This window comes from Nomascus leucogenys, chromosome 6 (genome assembly GCF_006542625.1).
Source record: "Nomascus leucogenys isolate Asia chromosome 6, Asia_NLE_v1, whole genome shotgun sequence".
NCBI lineage: Eukaryota > Metazoa > Chordata > Mammalia > Primates > Hylobatidae > Nomascus > Nomascus leucogenys.
In genome coordinates, this window is record NC_044386.1 from 61,383,706 (window position 1) to 61,406,397 (window position 22,692).

Genomic DNA, 22,692 nt, shown 5'->3' on the forward strand with positions numbered 1-22,692 from the left:
GTGGTAATGCTTGCTTGCCCGCTGCTCACCTCCTGCTGTGCGGCCCGGTTCATAACAGGCCCTGGATGGGTACCAGTCCACCGCCTGGGGGTTGGGGACCCCTGGTCTAAGGTCACCCAGCTAGAGAACAGATGATAAAGACTGAAATGCAGGGATTGATATCAAGTCTTAGGCTTGTCTATCATACTAAAGGTAAGTTTCAAAACCCTAGGTCTATAGCTTTCACATCTGAAGCCCCATGTAAATGACTGCAAAAGGCAAATCATACTTTTAGAAATGAAAGACACCTCGAAGCATGCTGGGAAGCCAAGCCAGAACTTACAGGTTCCTCCATGTTGAGGACAGCAGCAGATATCTTGTCTATAGCTATGCTGACACCAATGGCAGTGGGAACTGGCCCCAGAGCTTGTGGCCCTCTAAACTGGGGAATCTGTGGAGAGACACAAACAGTTACGATTATGAAATAGCAAAGAAACTGTGATTACGGGGAAAACAATGATTAAAGAGTGAGCACTCTGTCAGCAGCTCATCATCAAAGAGTTCAACAAAAAGAAATGTGTGTGTATAGTAAAATAGAGAAGAAAGCACACATGCAAATTTAGAAAAAATATTAACAAATGTTACATCTAACTCTGCACTGTTCAATATGGCAGCCACTAGTTACAAGTGACTACTGAGTATTTGAAATGTGGCTAATCCAAATTGACACATGCTGTACATGTAAAACACATACTGGCTGCAAAGACTTTGAAAAAAATGTAAAATCCTTGTTAATAATTTTTAGAAGTTTGAGTACATGTTGAAATAATATTTTGGATATACTAAGTTAAATAAGATATATTATAAAATTAATACCACTTGTCTCTTTTTACTTAATGTTACTAAATAATTTAAAATTACAGGTCAGGTGTGGTGGCTCACACCCGCAATCCCAGTGCTTTGAAAGGCCAAGGCAGGAGGATTGCTTGCAGCCAGGAGTGTGAGATCAGCCTGGACAAAAATGTCCCATAACCTCAAGGACATTCGTGTCACTGGGGTCATAGAAGGAGAGAAAAAAGAGCGTGAGACTGAAAAAAAAATTCAAAGAATGCCTGAAAAAATCCCCCAAATTCGCAAAAGACATAAACCTTTAGATTTAAGAGGTAAGCAAACCCTAAATAGGATAAATCCAAAGAAACTCATGCCAAGACACATCATAATTTAACTTGAAACTAAAGACAAAGAAAATAATCTTTAAAGCATCAAGACAGAAATACCTTTCCTATAGGGGAAAAGTAATTCAAATAACAGCAAATTTCTCATCACAAACCAGAAATTTGGGGTAAATACAATAGACCTTCTTCTCCCCTTGAGTTTTATAATTATATTTAACAGTAAAGTAAAAAATTTAACACTGTTTGATGTGGATCTTAATGTATTAGAAGAAATATTTAAGACAATTATATTATAAATGGGGCATGAGGTAAAGAGACATACAGGGAGGTAAAGTTTCTACATTTCATTTGAATTGATAAGATGTTGATACCCATAAATCTTTGTGGTGATGGAATAGTTCTGTACCTTGATTATGGTAGTGGTTATGGGAATGTACACGTGATAAAATGGAAAAGAATGATGCACATACATTGTACAAATGTCAATTTTCTGGTTTTGATATTTTACTGTACTTATGCAATGGGTGGTGTGGTGGCTCACGCCTATAATCCCGGCACTCTGAGAGGCTGAGGCAGGTGGATTGCTTGAGCTCAGGAGTTTGAGACCAGCCTGGGCAACATGGCAAAACCCTGCCTCTACTGAAAATACAAAAAATTAGCTGGGTGTGGTGGTGCATGCCTGTAGTCTCAGCTACTCAGGAGGCTAAGGTGAGAGAATCATTTGAGCCCAGGGAGGTCGAGGCTGCAGTGAGCAAAGATTGTGCCACTGCACTCCAGCCTGGGTGACAGAGTAAGGCCCTGTCTCCAAAAAAAAAAAAAAAAAAAAAAAAAAAAAAAAAAATATATATATATATATATATATATATATATATATATAGAAACAGAGTAAAGGGTACATGAGCCCTCTCTGTACTATCTTTGCAACTATCTTGCAAAATAATATAATTTTTTTAAGTTTAAACAACTACAAATGTGGTTCACATTCTATTTCTATTCCTAGATGAAACATATATTAATAGAAGTATCCAATGATATTACTGGTTCAAATTTTTGGTGTTAGTTTGAAAATTTCAAAATAACAAGCTTAGAAGGAATAAAATTAAGTCAGAGCAAATAAATAAAGGGCAAACCCTCACCAGCAGGTCATATCTGCCTCCAGCTGCGAGGATTTCAGGTACAGCCCTTTGCCTTCGTTTGATGAACGCCACAAACTGGAAGATGATTCCATTGTGCTGCTGCACCTTGTAAACCACGCCCAAATTGATCAAGACCTATAAAGAGAGATGCCACACAAATGTGTCAAGGGTTTGAAATTTAGCATGTGGAATATAATGCTGAAAATGGTGTTTCCCATCAATAGCATCAGAACAATCTATTTAGCATAAACAAAATATTCAGTAAGATCTAGCTCAAAGTCTGTTTAACCATAGCCTGACAAGTAAAATAAATTCTCTTCTCTTTAAGAATAACCACCTCTCTGAGGCTAACATAGTAAGAACTGCTTCATGATGGGAACAGTGGCACTTGCAAAGAAATCCTGATTTAAGCCAAAATTATTACTAAATATCAAATGCTCCAAAACACACAAAGCAGTTTTTCTGGAAAAATAAAACACTAACTAGCATTAGTGAAACGAAACACATTTTCTCCCTGTGCTATTAGTAATGCTACACATTTGTACTGCCAGTATCAAACCGTTGCCAAACCTGTAACTTGATGCCGAGTTTCTTCAACAGTCCAACAACCTCCTCTAGGTCTTTTAAGCCATACTTCACCAACTGCGCAATACCTGTTTTCTGTTTTATTAATGAATTTATTGTTGGCATTAGATCTTGCAAATCTCCCTTCTGTTCAATAAACTTGTAGAGTCGACACAGCTGGAAAGCAAAGGGGCACAGTTAGCTGCCCATCCACGGCAGGGGAAGACTCCCTTTGCACCGACTGTGTGCACCTGCAGGAGTGGGAGCACATGGGATGATATGATTATCTTTGTGGTCAAAGATTATTTTAGCCTTTGCCACAATCCTGACTAAGGATTATCCTTTTCCAACAACTCGAAAGCACCTTGCGGGAATGCTTTAGACACATACTCATGGTTCACTTTTATTCAGACACATTTACTCACACTTAATGCTGACCCCAGCAAAGCAGACCCTGGCACCAGCAGAGCTTCCATTATCTATTTTCAGGCCAGTATTTTTCCTCTTTACCTTTCTCATTCTCATGAATTCCTATTACTGCAGGCATACACATAGGGGGACAAGAAGGCAGAGTCTCACTTGTTTTAATACAGAATTACCTAGAAATTCCCTTCCTTGGCTTGAATCATTCCTATTTGCAACCTTGAGATATCTTCTCCTGCGGGCAGCCTCCTGATCCTCCCTTCCCTCTCCTCCCACCTGGATGCCAGATCCTGGCTCTCACGAGCTGTACTCATTGACTGCCCCAGAAGAGGTCAGTGGCTAGAGATGATTGATCTCACAGTCCCTGGTACTCAGCTGGAGTAAGAGGAAACAACCATAGTCATAAAGCCAGAAAGAAAACTCCCAGGAGCTAAAGCAGAAATTATTAAGAAACAAAATTATAGCCATTTTAAGATTGTAGGCAAGTAGAACCTAGTTCATCCATAAATTGGCACATGAAAACCAAGGGCTAAATGAAGGCTCAGCTTGACATAGCTTAATCTTAGAGTTAATCATAAATCACTTAAATTTTTAAAAAATCCAAAAAATGTTAAAACCTCCTATAATCTTGATATGGTTTGGCTGTGTCCCTACTCAAATCTCATCTTGAATTGTAGCTCCCACAACTCCCATGTGTCATGGGAGGGATCCAGTGGGAGGTAATTGAATCACGTGGGTGGGTCCTTCTCATGATAGTCTCATGATAGTGAATAAGTCTCACAAGATCTGATGGTTTTATAAAGAGGAGTTTCCCTGCACAAGTTCTCTCTTTTTGCCTGCTGCCAACCATGTAAGACATGACTTGTTCCTCTTTGCTTTCCACCATGATTGTGAGGCCTCCTCAGCCACAGAGAACTGTGAGTCCATTAAACCTCTTTCCTTTATAAATTACCCAATTTCATGTATGTCTTTATTAGCAGCATGAGAACAAACTAATACAGTAAATTGGTACTGGTAGAGTTGGGCTGTAAAGATAACCAAAAATGTGGAAGTGACTTTGGAACTGGGTAACAGGCAGAGGGTGGAACAGTTTGGAGGGCTCAGAAGAAGACAGGAAAATGTGGGAAAGTTTGGAACTTCCTAGAGACTTGTTGAATGGCTTTGATCAAAATGCTGATAATGATGTGGTCAATGAAATCCAGGCTGAGGTGGTCTCAGATGGAGATGAGGAACTTGTTGGGAACTGAAGTAAAGGTGATTCTTGCTATGTTGTAGCAAAAAGACTGGCAGAATTTTTCCCCTGCCCTAGAGATTTGTGAAACTTTGAACTTGAGGGAGATGATTTTGGGTATCTGGCAGAAGAAATTTCTAAGCAACAAAGCATCAAGAGGTGACTTGGGTGCTGTTAAGAGCATTCAATTTTAAAAGGAAAACAGAGCATAAAAATTCAGAAAATTTGCAGCCTGACAATGAGACAGGAAAGAACACCCCATTTTCTGAGGAGAAATTCAAGCCAGCTGCAGAAATTTGCATAAGTAACAAGGAGCCAAATGTTAATCACCAAAACAATTGGGAAAATGTCTCCAGGGCATGTCAGAGGTCTTCATGGCAGGCCCTCTCATCACAGGCCTGGAGGCCTAGGAGGAAAAACATGGTTTCGTGGGCTGGCCCCAGGGCCCCCCTCCTCTATGTAGCTTAGGGACTTGGTGCCCTGTGTCTAAGCTGCTCCACCCATGGCTAAAGGGGGCCAAGATACGTACAGCTCAGGCTGTTGCTTCAGAGGGTGCAAGCCCCAAGCTTTGGCAGCTTCCATGTGGTGTTGAGCCTGCAGATGCACGGAAAACAAGAATTGAGGTTTGGGAACCTCCGCCTAGATTTCAGAGGATATATGGAAACGCCTGGATGCCCAGGCAGAAGTTTGCTGCAGGGGTGGGGCTCTTATGGAGAACCTCTGCTAGCGCAGTGCAGAAGGGAAATGTGGGTTTGCAGCCCCCATACAGAGTCCCTACTAAATGCTGGCCCATGAAAGCATCCAGGAGGCAGGCTATAGCCTGCAAAGCCACAGGTGGGGAGCTGCCCAAGGCCATGGGAGCCTATCCCTGGCATCAGCATCACCTGGGTGTGAGACAAGGAGTCAGGAGATCATTTTGGAGCTTTCAGATTTGACTGCCCTGCTGGATTCTGGACTTGCATGGGGCCTTTAGCCCCTTTGTTTTGGCCAATTTCTCCCATTTGGAGTGGGTGTATTTATCCAATGCCTGTACTCTCATTTTATCCAGGAAGTAACTCACTTGTCTTTGATTTTACAGGCTCATAGGTGGAAGGGACTTGCCTTGTTTCAGATGAGACTTTGGACTGTAGACTTTTGAGTTAATGCTGAAATGAGTTAAGACTGTGGGGGACTGTCAGGAAGGCATGATTGGTTTTGAAATGTGAGGACACGAAATTTGGGAGGGGCCATGGGTGGAATGATATGGTTTGGCTGTGTCCCCACACAAATTTCATCTTGAATTGTAGCTCCCACAATTCCCCTGTGTCATGGGAGGGACCCAGTGGGAGGTAATTGAATCATGGGGGCAGGTCCTTCCCATGCTGGTCTTGTGATAGTGAATAAGTCTCATGAGATCTGATGGTTTTATAAAGAGGAGTTCCTCTGCACAAGTTCTCTCTCTCTGCCTTCTGCCATCCATATAAGACATGACTTGCTCCTCCTTGCCTTCTGCCATGATTGTGAGGCCTCCCCAGCCATGTGGAACTGTGAGTCCATTAAACCTCTTTCCTTTATAAATTACCCACTCTCAGGTATATCTTTATTAGCAGTGTGAGAGCAGACTAATACAAATCTGCTTACTATATTAAAGATAAAAATTTTGGCTGGGTGCAATGGCTCACACCTGCTATCCCTCTATAAAAAAGAAAAAAAAATTAACTGAGAGGCCGAGGCAGAAAGATCTCTTGAGCCCAAGAGCTTGAGGTTACAGTGAACTATGATTGTGCCACTGTAATCTAGCCTGCATGACAGTGCAAGATCCTCTCAAAAAAATAAAAAGAAAAAAATTTAAATGTAAAATCATGTATTTGATTTAAAATATTTTTTAAGAAAATAAAAATGATTTCTTCTCTATAAATTTGAACATTAAATTACCCCAATAATAAACTACCAGAAGCACTGGAGTCAATGTCTCCAGATTTTGGTCCTCACCCTATCATCAACTAACTCCATGTGACTCAGGGCAAATCACAACATCTCTTTGGGCCTCAGGTGTCTCATTTGTGAAGTAAGAGGACTGGGTCAGATATGTGAAACTCTTTGGCAATATTTCTACTCCCCTTCCTAATACCCTTAGAGTCCATTTTAAAATAATCAAAGTACCAAATGCCTTTATTAGATACTATTTTTCTGTTTTTAAGTGAATCAAACACATCTAATTAACGCTTAGCATCATCGAATAACCAGTGGTTAGAGATTTAACAGAAAGAAAAGAAGTTGACACGTGAACAACCAATGTGGCTATTACATCCAAATGTATATTTATAAGACTTTCTTAAAAAAAAAAAGACATTCTGAAATGTGACTTTAGTTCAAATAACCTTTTGGGTTGGAAACTTTGGGTATAGAATCATTGAACTGGGCAGTCTTGTGCAGATTCTCTGTGCTATTTACACATGGGACTATTTCTGCACACAGGTGTGTGCTGTGTACATGTTTAGATTATATGTAAATACTGTATATTGTTCTTCATATTTGGATATTTAGCTGTTGTGTTACTTTGCATATCATTACTATCTCCCCAATATTAAATATTTAAGATTTAACCTGGCTCAATTTTCAGAACTCCTAGTGCTATGCATCTGGTTTACTTTCCCTACCTGCAAAGGGGTGATTTCTTTGAACTCTGGTTTCCATGTGCCCTCTGAAAGTTGTTTCACAGAGTTGAGGGCAGATACATGCTGCGCATATCCCCTTGTGGCTTTTTAAAGGCCAATATGAACCAAGAAGCTGAATGCAGTCGATGGACTCCTCTTTATATCCCTGCCACTGCGCCTGCCACACTGTAGGTGCCCGAAAGATTGAGTGACTCTGCCTGCCTGGTGTACAATCATATTTTAATCTATCCCATATGTGAATTTTGCTGATCAACGCAAGATCATATAATTGAGTGTCAGACAAGGGGCTAGACAGGTTCCAGGAAATTAAAAAAAAAAACTTCTCTTATTTAAATATTCAGGAAAATGTACAAAATCCCTGTTATCTTCTGTTGTCCAGCTACTCAATTAAGTGTGGCTTACTGTACCAAAGATCTGGGATCAATCTGATGCCTACAGAGAAAATACGACCAAACTGTTTACTCCATAAGATTTCCCTTATTGATGATGGGATCAAATGTAAGATTTTAAGATTAAGAGACATACCAGAAAAGCAAGAGCTTTAATTCAACTCTGAGGAGTTAGAAGACATGGAGGTAGGGGAAGGGTAGCTCCCTAGATGAATCTGCAGAATTCTGTGCCTCCTTCTAGTCCCGTATAATCTAATTCAAAAGAGGACAACTGGTATTAGGTATGTTCAGCAGGAGGCTCTACCAGGCACAGCTCTATTAAGGGTGACAAAGAAAAGTATCTGCTGATCAAGAAAGAGCAGGATGATTACAGCATATCAAGAAGAAGCATGGAGAGCCATTCTTTGATCACAGCATTAGTTTCTCCCTTCTCCTAATCCCAGAGGTTGCCATGGTACCTAACACTCATGGGAAAAACTGCATCTGCGAGGCGGTAGGAAGCGCTGCTACTCTACTGCAATGAGAATTTGGTGACATTTTCTGGTATCAAAAAATTACAGAGAAAGCTGCAATAATACCATTAGAAGGTACTTACACTATTAGAAGACAAAGACAGATTACAAAATTTAGCTTCCACTTCTCTCCTCGTCAGCTTCTCTGTCTAACGTGGAAGAAAAAGGTAACAATGAGAGTCGCCAAATCTGGCCCTGAACAAGACACAATTTCCAGGCTAATTCTGACATTATAGCCTTCATTTTGAACAAACTGCTCCTAATGGTACAGGATAGATTGAATTCTGTGATTAGAAAATGTTTTTCCCCCAATTCACACAAAACCATAATTAACTTATTTTAAAATCTGAAAAACCCTGACAAAAGAATTAAAAAGGGAAAGTTGTACTTGCTGAATGGTGAGGTGACCCAGATCTGGACAGGCTTAATGAGGGCATTTGTTCGGGCAGGGAGGGAGTCATTTTGCTCTGGGCTCCCCTAACAAAGGCCAGACTCTGGGCATTTCATCCCACGCTGGCAGATGTGCCGTAGCCGCGGGACGTGAATCGGTAAGAGCTGAAGCCGCTCGCACAATCCCTGGGGTTTCTGCCAGTGTCCGACTGACATCATATTGTATCTGTCACTGACAAACAGCAACAGAGCTTTAGGGGCAGTAAAGAACCACTAAGAAACAAGCAGTAAAGTTTGGGCCATTGATGTGTACCTGCCAGATGAAAGAAAAGCTAGTTAATCCTTTTGGTGTATAAAAACAATAAGCCATTATGTGAGGACTTCCACTACTCTGTCTTAACCATAGACTTTCTGGTGCTGTTAGTTCTTACATCTCCTGGATGCCTCTTATTCATTATGAAAACAAAACTTAACATGAAAGGATATTAGAAAACATAAGCATTCACTTCCATCCTAGCATCATAATATAACACTAATTCATTTTTTCAATGCGTCCCCTTCCAGGCTCTGTACCTGCACATATACTATAAAGTAATGAATACTATGATGTGACTAAATTAGGGAAGAGTAATTGGAGGTGCCATAGCCTCAGTCCCACAGGGAGGAGGTGGTAAATGAGGCCCCACCAGAGGTCGAAGCCATTCTGCCCTAATTCAATCAATGCAAATCTATACATGACTTTACTGATAAGCACAGGCAGACTGGAAGAATCAAGGGCAAGGCACACTGTTTATTCTCAACACGAACAGTCGTCTCTCTTGGGAAAAGTAAGGGAAAAGTAATAGTAGCACTGGTGCGAGAATGAAGTGAGTTCATCCATCAGAGGAGCTCAGAACAATGCCTAGCTCACAGAGCGGGGCTCTGTCAATGTTAACTATCTTCGAAATTATTATTGGCAAGTATCAGGGCCAATTACTTAGTGATTTCTTGCCTTAATAAGTAGGTTAGTGAATAACTTTACTATCTTACAAATTAAATAATTTGATCTTTTAAAATTAGAAGTTAGCATTTTAAAAAACACCCCGGAGGTTATTAGTAGCAGAGGGCTGAGGATGGAACAAAAGCTCAACCAATACTTGTTAACTGTTGATATAATTAAAATCAATTGGTTCTTTCAATTTAGAGCAATGAAGGAAGGAGCTAAGACTCCCAATTCAGTTTCATGGCTGCATCAGTAAGAAAATCATCAGGAACTATTATTATCTTTCAACATCAAGGTATTATCTTTCAGCATCATAAGTAATTAAACGCTTACCATAGCATCATACAGAATAATGTAGACTTGACTGAGTTTATCTTCTGGGATCCCACAGTGTAAGAGTATTGCTTTCAATAACATGGTATGGTTCAAATAAATACTGTAATTTCTTTCCTGAGATATGGAGAAAAATTACTATTTTCATTATAAAAGCAATTATTGGTACATGACCAAATCTGGAAACTTACCACCAATTTGTCATCCTAACACAATGGAAGGATTGAATTTAGCATATGGCTTCCTAGTTTATTTTTTTTTCATACATTCTTTTTGCACTGTTACAGTCAGAGTATACTCTAATTTAATACTATATTATATACATCCAAAGTACTCAGACTGGCTGGGGTGGTGGCTCATGCCTGTGTAATTCAAGCATTTTGGGAGGCCAAGGTTGGAGGATACCTTGAGCTCAAGAGTTCAAGACCAGCCTGGGGAACACAGGAAAACCCCATCTCTACAAAAAAAAAAAATTAGGTGGGGTCAGTGGCACATGCCTGTAGACCCAGCTATTCAAGCAGCGAGGCAGGAGGACTGCTTGAGCCTGGAAGGTAGGGGCTAGTGAGCCATGATAGTATCACTGCACACCATCCTGGGAGACAGAGCGAGACACTGTCTCCAAAACAAAACAAAACAAAACAAAACCAACTCTGACTGGTCTTCAGCTATGTTAAAAAGCCCGAGAGAGTTGATTTCAAAGACAGAAGGATCTGGTCCAATAGTAGTTGACTCATAAGCACGGGCTAGTGGAATAGTTATCGTTAACTTTTGTCCACACATACCGATTAATGAGTATTCACTGAGTGGTGAGCCATGTGCCGAGCTGGCTGCAATGGGGTATACGGCAAAGCAGACTCGTAGGCTCTGCCCTAAAAACACATATTCTGCTTGGAGAAAACAATGAACATAACTCAAGGTAGTACATGGGTGTCTCAGATCAAGACCTGTGAGAGTTGAGAAGAAAAGGTGGCCAACTAATCAATGAGGGTGCAGTCACAGGCTTCCTGGGGAGAAAGGGCCCAAACCATGGCTGGGCAAAGACTTTCTAGACAAGGGAACATTTGACTGACGGTGGCAGGAATGACAGGACATGTGTGTGGGGTAGGGAGGGAAGCCTGACAAAGGCTGGCAGCAGTCCCCACCGGCTAGGCAGCATGCAGACTTGGTGAAAAGAGAAGTTGGGGAGTGAAGAGATCGGGTGTAGGATAGAGCCACTGAGGGTTCCAAACAGGGTATGAACAGGCTAAGAGCATCTTAGGAATCTTAGCCTGATATCTTGCATTTTAGAAGAATGGGCAGAGAATACCCATCCCCCAAAACAAAACCAGTTTCTGTGAAGGTAAGAGCCTGAGATGAACCTCAAAAGCAACACCATCAAGCTCTTCTCAGTTACTTTAGTAAAGATGTGATTCATCTCTAGGACAGACTGAGAAGCAGGTCTGTAGCTGTGGTTTTCCCCACCACACTTGGTGAAGAACTGTAGTGGGGAATCTTGGAATGTTAAAATATGGAAAGGAACCTGAAGTGCTGGAAACTCTTGGATGATTTCATAGATAGTGTAGATAATTTCAGCAGTGGGCAGAAAGCTGTTGGTGGTAGAAGTGACAATATCAAATGCACACTCCAGAAGTTCTTTGGGATGAAATCGATCTAACTTGCGCGGCCTGAACACACGTTCTATGCAGTATCTGGAGAGAGAAACCCAGATTTCTAAGGTCATTGCTTACTAGAAAGAAATATGTATGAGAAATTGTTGAACAAGATATAAGAAACAAATATGAAAAAAATTAATTGGTGGTATGATCAAGAGGACTGAAAGATAGATTTGCCCTGGAACAGCCTTGCCTTGTGATCTAGGTTCCAATTCCCAGTTTTGCCACTATGAAGCTATGGAGCTTAAGGTTTTTGAAATGTTTGAAACAGAGATGAAATTACACCAAAAAATTTTACCTTAGTGATTGCTTTCTGCACAGGGATACCCACACCATAAGAGTACGATTATTAATTGTTCACTTGTAGCTAGAATAAAAAGCATGTAAAGAGCTTTGCTTTCAGTTGAAGAAAGGAGCTTTAAAGTAGGGTGCCTCATTGACAACAATACTGCTCCAAATTATGAAGATCTCAGTGTTGCACCCCTGTGGTATTTGAATGTACAGAAAGCCTGTTTCCAGAGCTAAGTGCCTGGAGGTCCTCAGCGCTCAGCGTTCCTGCTGGGTTTACTCCACTTCTCTACAAGCAGCTTTTGTTCGGTTACCTGTGTAGGCAGTTTTCACATAGAGACCATTGGCCATTTGTCCTACCAATTAAGTTTTAAAAGGGGCCATCTGTGATCATGAACAGCCAGATGTTTTTATCAAGCAACTGTTTGTGAAAATAATTAGTCATTTAGAAGGTACAGAATAGACTGTGGGAACATGGTGGTACCTACCTGCTACATTCCTTCTAACAGTCCTAGTTACCTTACAGGAAGGGGTACTGTGGCTGGGCTTCTGGCTTATATTCTAAGCTCAGTATTCTGAACCCAGAATTCTTAACTGTGTTAAGGATCACAGGAAATAAAATATTCTTTCTTGGTTGACAAATTATTCAACTATTTTCCTATGTCTACCAAATGGAATCCCCTATTGTTTCTTACCGTTTTAAATTCAATATATTATTTCTTGCCACATATCTTGCAAAAGGGATCTGAAAAATAAAATATTAAAGGTCAATGTCAAAATGTGCCAGCTACCACACTCCTTTTGTTAATAGCGGCTTTATTGAAACATAACTCCTGTCCCATAAAGTTCATCCCTTTAAAGTATGTACTTCAGTGGCTTTTAGTATATTCACTAAGTCATGCACTGCTCACCACTCACACTCCCTGAAATGTTCTTCAGTGTTTTGGTCAGTGGTGGACTCCGCTGCTAGACATACCATCAACCTTATTCATTGTGACATTTCTTAGGTTTTTTTTAAAATTCACTTTTAGTTAAATATTCTCTGTGGAGCTTTTATTATGTCCAATTAAAATTAGTGCAAGTTATTTATTTATGAATTTTTTTAAAATGTCACTTTTATAGTAATGCAGTCAAAATGGGTATTATCTCTTCTGGTGAATTTCCTAATTTTCCTATCAATCTCTTAAATTCTTAATAACCACCTTCAAATATAGTAACAACTAGTAAAACCATTGTTAAGATTGCCCCAACTGATCCAACATAGTATCATTAATACTGATGGGCCAAATTCTCAACATACATTCACTTTTTAATTTTTTGCATTTGAATATCAGCTTATAGAATGGGAGCTGATATTTTAAAATCTGCACTTTAGTCTCCTAATATTTAGAGAATAAGAAGCCAGCTTTAAGTATAGCTATGTAAATATTTGTACTTTTTTTTTTTTTTAACAAAGTGCAAATGTCTGATCTGATTTGCTGTTTATTTACCTCTACCTCAGAATAATCCCACATCACTTTACTCACTATAAAAGAAAAACAGAAGTGAGGAATGTGGAAGGAATTTCTTCTTAGACTATAAACACAAAACCTGTTTCACAATAAGCCATATGATATACATTTAAAAAAGATTCCACTCCCCCCTCCAAAAAGTATGGTCAAAATGAGTGTATTCTTTGACACCTTACTCTTTGGTGATACAAACAACCTGATATGCACGGTCATTCAGACATGTGAATGTGACAAGTTCAAGTTTTGCTTTTTGGAACTTTGTGAATTTTTTTTTTTCTGAGTATCTTCCATCCTCGGTTGGATCCATGGATGCAGAACCCACCCAAGGATGTAGAGGGCCAAATATATATATCTACACATATATCAAGTGTATGCAGGCTGGGTGCGGTGGCTCACGCCTGTAATCCCAGCACTCTGGGAGGCTGAGGTGGGCAGATCACGAGGTCAGGAGATCGAGACCATCCTTGCTAATAGGGTGAAACCCTGTCTCTACTAAAAATACAAAAAATTAGCCGGGCATGGTGGTGGGCACCTATAGTCCCAGCTACTCGGGAGGGTAAGGCAGGAGAATGGCGTGAACCCGGGAGGCGGAGCTTGCAGTGAGCCGAAATCGCGCCACTGCCCTCCAGCCTGAGAGACAGAGTGAGACTCCGTCTCAAAAAAAAAAATAATAAAACAAAAAAGTACATGCAAACACACAGGGTATACCTTATGTACAGTTTTTTGTTTTTTGTTTTGTTGTTGTTGTTTTTCAGACAGGGTCTTGCTCTGTCGTCCAGGCTGGAGTGCAGTGGTGCAATCTCAGCTCACTGCAACCTCCGCCTCCCGGGTTCAAGTGATTCTCCTGCCTCAGCCTCCTGTACACACACAGTTTTTTTTAAAAAACTTTTCTTTCTCTATAATAAAAATGGGATAATAGAGTTCCTTTGAAATTTACTTTTTTAAAAAAGCTAACAATGTGCCATGCACATTCCTACAAATCAAGTATAAATATGGCTATATCTAAATATGTATAGTTGTCTCTCAGAAATTGGTTCCAGGACTCCCCCAAGGATACCAAAATCAGTGGATGGTTAAGTTCCTGATATAAAATGACAGAGCATTTGCCTATAGCCTATGTGCATCCTCCTGTACACTTTAAATCATCTTTAGATTACTTATAATATCTACTACTATGCCTATACATCCCTTCTTTTGTGTGGATTCAATGCAGTGTTTAGCACATGGTAAATTCAAGTTTTGCTTGTTGGAATTTTTTTTTCAGAGTATTTTCCATCCACAGTTGGCTGGATACGTGGATGTGGAATCCAAGGATATGTACGAAGGGCTGACTGTATTTTCATCTTATACATATATAAAAAATACATATTTAATCTATATAAAAATATAGATTGGCTGGGCATGGCGGCTCACGCCTGTAATTCCAGTATTTTGGGAGGCTGAGGCAGAAGGATCTGCTTGAGTCCAGGAGTTTGAGACCAGCCTGGGCAACACAGTGAGAGCCCATTTCTACAAAAAAAAATTTTTAAATTTTCTTTTTGAGACAGAGTCTTGCCCTGTTTCCCAGGCTAGAGTGCAGTGGCAGAATCATGGCTCACTGAAGCCTTGACTTCCTGGGCTCAACCAATCCTCCCGCCTTAACCTCCCAAGTAGCTGAGACCACAGGCACGAGCCACGACACTGGGCTAATTTTTAAACTTTTTGTAAAGATGGGGTCTTCCTATGTTGCCCAGACTGGTCTTGAACTACCAGGCTCAAGCACTCCTCCTACCTGGGCCTCCTAAAGCTCTGGAATTACAGGCATGAGCCACTGTGCCTAGCTCAATGTTCTTTTCAATAGCTCCTTAATATTCCATAATATTGGTGACAAATTATTCAACCATTTTCCTATTAATAAACAGGCAGACAGTTTTTGACTACCACAATAATATGGCAATTAACATCCTTTTAACATTCATACACTGCTGTGTTTTTCTTTCTTTGAGTAAATTGCTCAAAGTGGGATTGCTGGTTCTAAGGATGAAGAATGTGCATCGAAATTTTAAAAGTTTTATTATAAACTTTTAGATTACTTTTCTAAAGGTTTAGCAGTCCACATTCCCATCAGCAACATATGAAAATACCTATTTTCCTACACTCCTGTCATCTCTGGATAACATTAATTTAAAAATGTTTCCTGTCTGACGGGTGAAGTTGAGACAGCTTTGCACTTCTTTATTATTGGTGAGGCGGAACAGCTTTTCCGAAGTTTATCAGCCATGCACATTTTCTCTTCCGAGAGCTGCCTGGTTATATCCTTTGCTCTTGTCTCCACTTGTCAGTGCTTTCTGTATGTGAGCTGTATTAAACCTTGTCTGTCACAGGCATTGCATGTTTTCCTTGCTCTATCATACAGCACCACAGATAGCTTGTTAGCAGCCCACACTGTGTGAATGAAAGACTAGTAAGACTGCTGCTGTCGACAGGATCCCTGGGGGTCGGAAGAAAGCAGGCACAGGCAAAACTCAGCATACCCAATTAGGAGAGACACTTGCTGTTAGAAGAATTTAACTGTTCTAGGCATTAACATGTTAGGATGTTTACTGAAGATCTAGCCAGGAAGTCAAAAAAACAAACAAACTACATTTATTTGTCTAAGTGGGTGGGGTTAACCTGCTGTGGTCACTCAACACTGGGGGGTGCACATGTGGCACCTGCAATGCAGGTTTCCTCCAGTTCCTAGAGCTATAAACACCTGTGCTATCAGGAAGGTGGAGGCATTCAGGACCAAACATTTCCTCCACTTCAATAATGCTCTCACTCTGACAACTTCCTCAAGAATACATTTCCTAAAGGTGACATTTATAATATAAGCCTAGGGAAAAAATCCTTTGACAGAGATGCCATCCCTGTGACTAGATACAGCATCCTGATTGTCAGCAGTGTGTTCCCAGCCTCACCCGCAGGTCAAAAGGAAGCATCACCAGCATCCCGCTGTGGTCCATGAATAGGGCAGCTTCGTTGTGCTCATATATTTGTCTGTTTCGGGGAAGCAGTAGTGGGGTACACAACTGAACAGCTCCTACACCAAATGAGAAAAAATAGCTCATCATCAGGTTCACATTCTCCATAGGAGGCAACCTAAAATTAACACAAACCTGACAGTTAAGTAATTGCTACTGGGACCATTGAAGTCATATCAGTTTTTCTTTAGTTCTCTACATTTATAAATAGAGAGCTCATGTAGAGTTAAGTTTGACAGTTTGGTCATATTTCTGACTCCACAAACCAATTGCATTTTAGTATTAATAGTAAGGCTGTAATATTCAAATCAGTTTCAAAAATAAGCTTAAATTCCATATGATGTCAATTATTTATAACTGAATTTGAAAGTAAAATATGAGGCCGGGCGCAGTGGCTCACGCTTGTAATCCCAGCACTTTGGGAGACCGAGGCGGGCGGATCACGAGGTCAGGAGATCGAGACCATGGTGAAACCCCGTCTCTACTAAAAATACAAAAAATTAGCCGGGCGTGGTGGTGGGCGCCTGTAGTCCCAGCTACTCGGAGAGGCTGAGGCAGGAGAATGGCGTGAACCCTGGAAGTGGAGCTTGCAGCGAGCCGAGATTGCGCCACTGCACTCCAGCCTGGGCGACAGAGCGAGACTCCGTCTCAAAGAAAAAAAAAAAAAAGACAGTAAAATATGATATGCCTGAACACTAACAGTATTTTCTAATGATGAAAAAAGTCTTATGAGAAGAAATATCATTTTTAAAAAGGGCATACATACCGTGTCTTTTAAAGATGCGGATGATGGTTTCACACACGTGCTGCTGCATCTTGGCTGTACGGATTGAGAAGTTGCCCTAAAACAGGACCGATTAAAACATCATCATTGAAGCCTTATGAAAGGGATCCTTTAAAATATTAATGTGTGGCTTGCAGTAGGCACTACATTGCTTATTTCCAGGTTCAAAAAAGAAGTCTTGACAAGTCCATCCCTCTTTGAACACATCAGGGAAGAGGACACATATCTTTCATGGCCTGCTTTGGAAAGCAAGAGCTAACCTTTCAAGCAATGGGAAGGTTGCCTGGGTTCATTGCCTGGGTTCAAAGTCCAAATTCTTGGCCACATTGATATTTGCCTTTCAGAGGGAGCTAATCAAATAAACACATTCTCCCTGACTCTCAGGGATACTGTGATGCGATGACCACCTAACAGCATCAGGACCCTCCCACATACCAAGGTGATTCATGGCAGGCCTGTTGAAAGCTACATGGCATTTACATATTTTGCCAATAGCTTTCTTTCTCATTTGTTTTTGTATTATAAATGTAGTACCATTTCACTATAGAAAATTTAGAAACAACAGATAAGAAAAAAGACATCTATAAAAAAGTCACCTGTAATCCCATAAATATTTTTCTATAATAATATTGCCAGCCAGTAAAAATTGTGTTTTGTCTCTAAAATCTATACTGATCTTTCATAAATTTTACTACGACTTCCTCCACTACTCTATCTTTTAAAATTATATCATATATATTAAGCATACAGAAACATATAGAGAATATAACAAATACCTGTTATCTACTCACCCAACTTTATCAAATTTTAACATTTCACTAATATGCTTCAGATTTTTTTTCTTTTTAAAAGAAATTAAATGTTAAAGTCTCCCCAAACTGGCAACCTGGCTACACTTCAGAAACTGCTTGGGAGCTTTGAATGAGATTCTGAAATGCCTCACACCTGGAGATTCTGAGCCACTAGATGGGCTATGGGACCTGGGCATCTGCATTGTCAGAGAGTTTCTGAGATGAAGTAGATGTGCAACCAGCACTGGGAACTACTTTCTACTTCATCTAGATGTGAGCTGGTTGATGCATTTGGCTCTGGGCATTTGGGCTAGGGATCAGTCTCTAAATGCACTGTTTCTTTTCTTTATTTCTTTTTTTTGAGATGGGGACTTGCTCTGTCTCCCAGGCTGGAGAGCAGCGGCGCGATCTCGGCTCTCTGCAACCTCTGCCTGCCTCCTGGGCTCAAGCGATTCTCCTGCCTCAGCCTCCCGAGTAGCTGGGATTACAGGTGCATGCCACCACGCACGGCTAATTTTTGTAGGCACTGCTTCTTAATCTCTTGGGTGGGTAGGGAGGAGGAAAGGTCAAGGACTCCTTCAAGTAGGTGATTGAAAGTATGGGTCTTCTTCCCTGAATGCATATACACACATTTTGCATGTACTTTTAGGGGCTTCCAATACCTCACATAAGAACTTATGTTGGAGGCATTAAAAGAATCTGTGAGAAACTGGCTTGATCCTTTTGTGGACCAGGTGAAGCTCCCTTTGTGCAGCGTGGCTTAAGCCCACCTTCAGTATGTCGCTGTCATAGGTGTAATCGATGGCAGGGGAGATGCGCTGGGAGAAGATCTGGGCCATCATGGTGCGGTAGGCCTTCCCATCCACGTTGGTCAGCGTGTGGTGCAGCACTTCATGCAGCTCTGATTCCTCCATCTGGGGCGGGGGCAGCAGCTCACTCTTGAGCAGTTCTGTGGCTGTGGGCCGTTTTGCTGGATCGTGGTTCAACATCCAGGAGATGACTGATTTCTACAATAAAACCCAGGCACACTGCTGATGGGACGCAATGGATAATGCTCAGCTATTCTCCGGACAAGTCAGTAGTCAGTTCAGGTCAAAGAAAAGGTGCCACTATACTTGCACTTAACTGGCATTCTGAAATTTCTGAATAGGTCATTATTTTTCCTGCTTTATTATGACCACAGAGTTGTGCAAGAATGTAGTATGAACATTTCTTAAAAGGAGGCCCCTAGTTTTTATACCTTATTGTCACAACCAAAAAAAAAATCAACTCGACAACTACATAGAAGCAGAAATTAGGCCTTATAAACACAGAAAATATCGTATAAAAAGATGTAAAAAGATAAAACAAATAGCTTTACATGCCTAATTTTGGTAGAAATTGTAATGCATAATAACTGCTGGAATCCTAAAAGCAATGTAAAACATCTTGTTTTAATGGTTTCTTCTCCGTTTATGTTATTTGCATTGATACCATTCCCTTGAATTCTCTTGATTTATGTTACTCATTTGTTATATCTTCACAGCCACCTCACTAAAGCAGTGAACCATATGAAGGCAATGTAAACCTTTGAGAGGTTCCTTAATGATGCTTAATCCTCTTGTTTATAATAAAGATTTATAAGGAGTTAGAGAAATATTTGAGATAAGAAAGCCTCAATTATTAGATGGACTTTATTAAGCATTTTCTAATTGTAAATCTTTAAAATATGCCCCCCTCACCACTCTCCTTCCAGCATTAGGGTAAAATAAAAACACAGGCAATTACTTTGTATGGGATATAGGAGTATTATATAGAAAGAAAATGACATGATACAACTTTTATGAAAGGTATATTAAATGGACAAAAACAAGAATACCCTATTGAGCATAAAAGAGCCTGCTGTACTGGTAAATGTGCATGGCAAAAAATTATGTTATGCTCATTCTATAAGCATCTTCTAAGTTTCCTCCTTTCAGCTAAAAAGCAATGACTATGACATGGGAGGTGGTTGTGGTTTTGTTGTTTTTGTTTTGGTGCCAATTTGTACAGCCCAGACTCAAATGCTCAAGGGTACCTAATATATATCTGATGGTAGGAGTACAGTCCTCATGGTGAAAAATGGTTTGTATAGTTCCTGGGCCATCTTAGCTGTCAACAAGGGGAAACATCAAATAAGACTGACCTTGTCATAAGGAAAGGCTATGAAATGAACATTTACTTACGACACCCAGAAACAATAATACCTATCAAAAGAAGCAGAAACATGACTCAATGTATTTCTAATGGCCTTCACTAATTAAACAGATGAGGCAGAATGGGTCCCTACAGCCATAAATAACCATCATGTTAAACATTACCAAATGACACAATGTTAGTGCTAATATAAATAAGGAGTATTTAATCTTTTAATTTTATAGGTGAGGAAAATTAAAGTCTAGAAAAGTGGCCTGTCCATTCAGATACATAACCAGCAAGCAAGAAGCACCAAATTAATACAATATTCTATCTATGCTTCTGTTCTCAATATTAATGATTTAAATAAGGGATTTGCCTTGATTATAATTGTCAGTAAGTCAGTTTAAGAAATAAACTTCCACATGACAAGAGTATTAACCACTGTACCAAGACAAACAACTGGCACTCAGAAGAAAGGCATACCAGAAGCCCAATACACAAATTCACCAATAATAGTTGTTTTTTTTAATGTTTGCTGGATGCCAATATTAGCCTATGTCATGAGTCACACAAACATACACTCAGATATTTATGGTATATAGGAGAAATTATTTTGCTTTAAAATACTGTAACAATAGACTGTCCAGAAAATGCAACCCTTCCCCCATAATCTGAGCTACTGCAACCACAAAACAGAACAAAATTACAGTTTTAAATTATATTTTTTTTCTTAAAGCCCCAAGCTTTATCAAAAACAATGAGCTGTAAAAGGATTCATTTTTTTTTTCAACAGCTGAGCCAAGGGTCCAAATAGCACTTCAAAAGCACAATGAATTGCACAAAGAACCCTGCAGTTTGTTAATTTTCTGTGCCAGCCCTTGGCATTTTTATGGTGTAGTTCAAGTCTAATAACATTTTAAGTGCTTCATCTTTTGATATTTTTTCCCCACGTTGTTCCCAGGACACAAGAGAATGAGTGGCAGAAGAATTACTAATTGAAAAAGAAGAAAAATATAATTAAAATGCAAGACTGAAGACATAGTAATTGACGCATCGGAAAATTACCTGCTTTGCATGCTCTCCATCATCAAAGTCTTCTGGAAACTTAGGCGAAGTGGGCTAAAAAAATATATTCAAATCAGGAAGGTTTTGGCAGACTGCCACAGTGAAAGCATTTATTCACCATAAGTAAGAAAATCAAATACAGAAATAAAAATTTGCTAGCAAGGAAAGAGAGGTGATACCTTCTTGAAACCTGATGCTTATTCTTCCAATTACATACATATTATTTTAATATAAACTTTACCCAAATGACGGCCTCACCCAAACCTCACTCTTCACTTTCCTCCTAATGCTGTCTGCACCTTTGACCTCACATTCTATAACATTGGTCCCTTTTAGCTCAGGCAGTAACAGAGGCAAGGACTAACCCTAAAAACATGAATGGAAATTTCATTGAGAAAAAAATTTCAAGGGGCAGAAAGTACATCTGAGTACAAAGTAAAAATCTAATGGCTTCGGAGAACAACAAAGCAGTTTTATTAAACATGTAGATGAAAAAAGGCAAAACAACAACAACAAAAAACACACCCATCTACCAACACAGATAGAGTAAGAGAAAAAAATCTCTACTTCCCCAAAAGTTCTCACCTTTCTGGTAAATAAACATAAATTTTAGACTAAAGAAAGGCACTTCATTAAGGACATAATCATCTAAGAGCGTTGCAATCAAGGCGAGGCGATAGTAATCACTTCACTTAGTCCTATACTTTACAACACAGCTGTCCACACTGTACTGACAGTAAAATAATTTAATTGTTTTCAACACTATCCAGAGAAGAATTCTTACACTGGAATATAGGAGTATTCTTACTGCATTCTAGTTACCGTGTTTATGAATTAACTTAATAAATATTCCTGCTTCACTCTGCTCAGTAAGAAAGAAGGAGACTCTCCAGATGTCTTGCTCATAAATATATGAATTTAAATTAGCCTCACCCAAACGTCACTCCTCACTCCTCACTTTCATCTTAATGCTGTTTGCTCATGGGCATCTCTGACCTCACACAATGTAACGTTGGTCCCTTTTTAGCTCAGGCAGTAAAAGAGGCAAAGATTAATCCCAAGAACACAAATGGAAATTTCATTGGAAAAACATTTCAAGGGGCAGATATTTTTTTCAGACCCATTTTAACTTCTGGTGTCAGTAGTTTTCTTTAGACATTACTACACCTGGTCCATTCAACAGGCATCTTTAACTTCTAGAACTAAATACCCATTTCTTTACAATCTACTCCCTTGTTATAACCATATTCATATCCAGCCCAATTTTGTGGCTTCTTCCTTTGCTTTAAAATCAAGAGTCAATCTCAGAATAATTTTTTAAAAAGCAACTATAACCTAGCAATTTCTCCAGGTAAGATTTCCAAAAACAAACAAAACTGGGGCAAGTTTCCCATCATCGGAGGCAGGGTTCCATTTACCTCGCTGTGGAAACATAGTAGAGAGACCAGTAAGATCCCTCCTACATGCTGATGATCTCTGGCTCCCAAAACTGCTATTTTAAGAACTTAACTGAGGTGACTTCCTTTGCTCAGAAAAATGTTTCACTAAAAATGGGAAAACTGGTTAGTCTGGCATATCTGAATAAATGAGTCATTAAAATTACAGTAGGGCAGCCTCTTCTATGTTATAAATACCAGAAAAATATCCTGCTTTGAATTCTGATCTCTGTGC

The 22,692-nt window shown here is 39.8% G+C and overlaps 1 protein-coding gene across 6 annotated transcripts in view; it reads right to left on the reverse strand.

Annotated features, from left to right (window-relative positions):
* The window catches only part of EIF2AK4 (eukaryotic translation initiation factor 2 alpha kinase 4), a 104,339-nt gene that overhangs the window by 16,308 nt on the left and 65,339 nt on the right, over positions 1 to 22,692 (reverse strand). For all 6 annotated transcript variants that reach the window (XR_004030471.1, XM_030814329.1, XM_030814330.1 and 3 more), the window contains exons 20-30: positions 21,022 to 21,075; positions 18,570 to 18,806; positions 16,991 to 17,066; positions 16,162 to 16,283; positions 12,407 to 12,456; positions 11,291 to 11,459; positions 9,772 to 9,888; positions 8,150 to 8,215; positions 2,861 to 3,031; positions 2,291 to 2,425; positions 323 to 430 (exon numbers count right to left, since the gene is read on the reverse strand). Coding sequence is in view for 5 of the 6 variants with exons in the window: in XM_030814329.1 (XP_030670189.1) it covers positions 323 to 430; positions 2,291 to 2,425; positions 2,861 to 3,031; positions 8,150 to 8,215; positions 9,772 to 9,888; positions 11,291 to 11,459; positions 12,407 to 12,456; positions 16,162 to 16,283; positions 16,991 to 17,066; positions 18,570 to 18,806; positions 21,022 to 21,075 (1,305 nt within the window). In the remaining variant the exon portion in view is untranslated. The remainder of the gene's footprint in view (positions 1 to 322; positions 431 to 2,290; positions 2,426 to 2,860; positions 3,032 to 8,149; positions 8,216 to 9,771; positions 9,889 to 11,290; positions 11,460 to 12,406; positions 12,457 to 16,161; positions 16,284 to 16,990; positions 17,067 to 18,569; positions 18,807 to 21,021; positions 21,076 to 22,692) is intronic.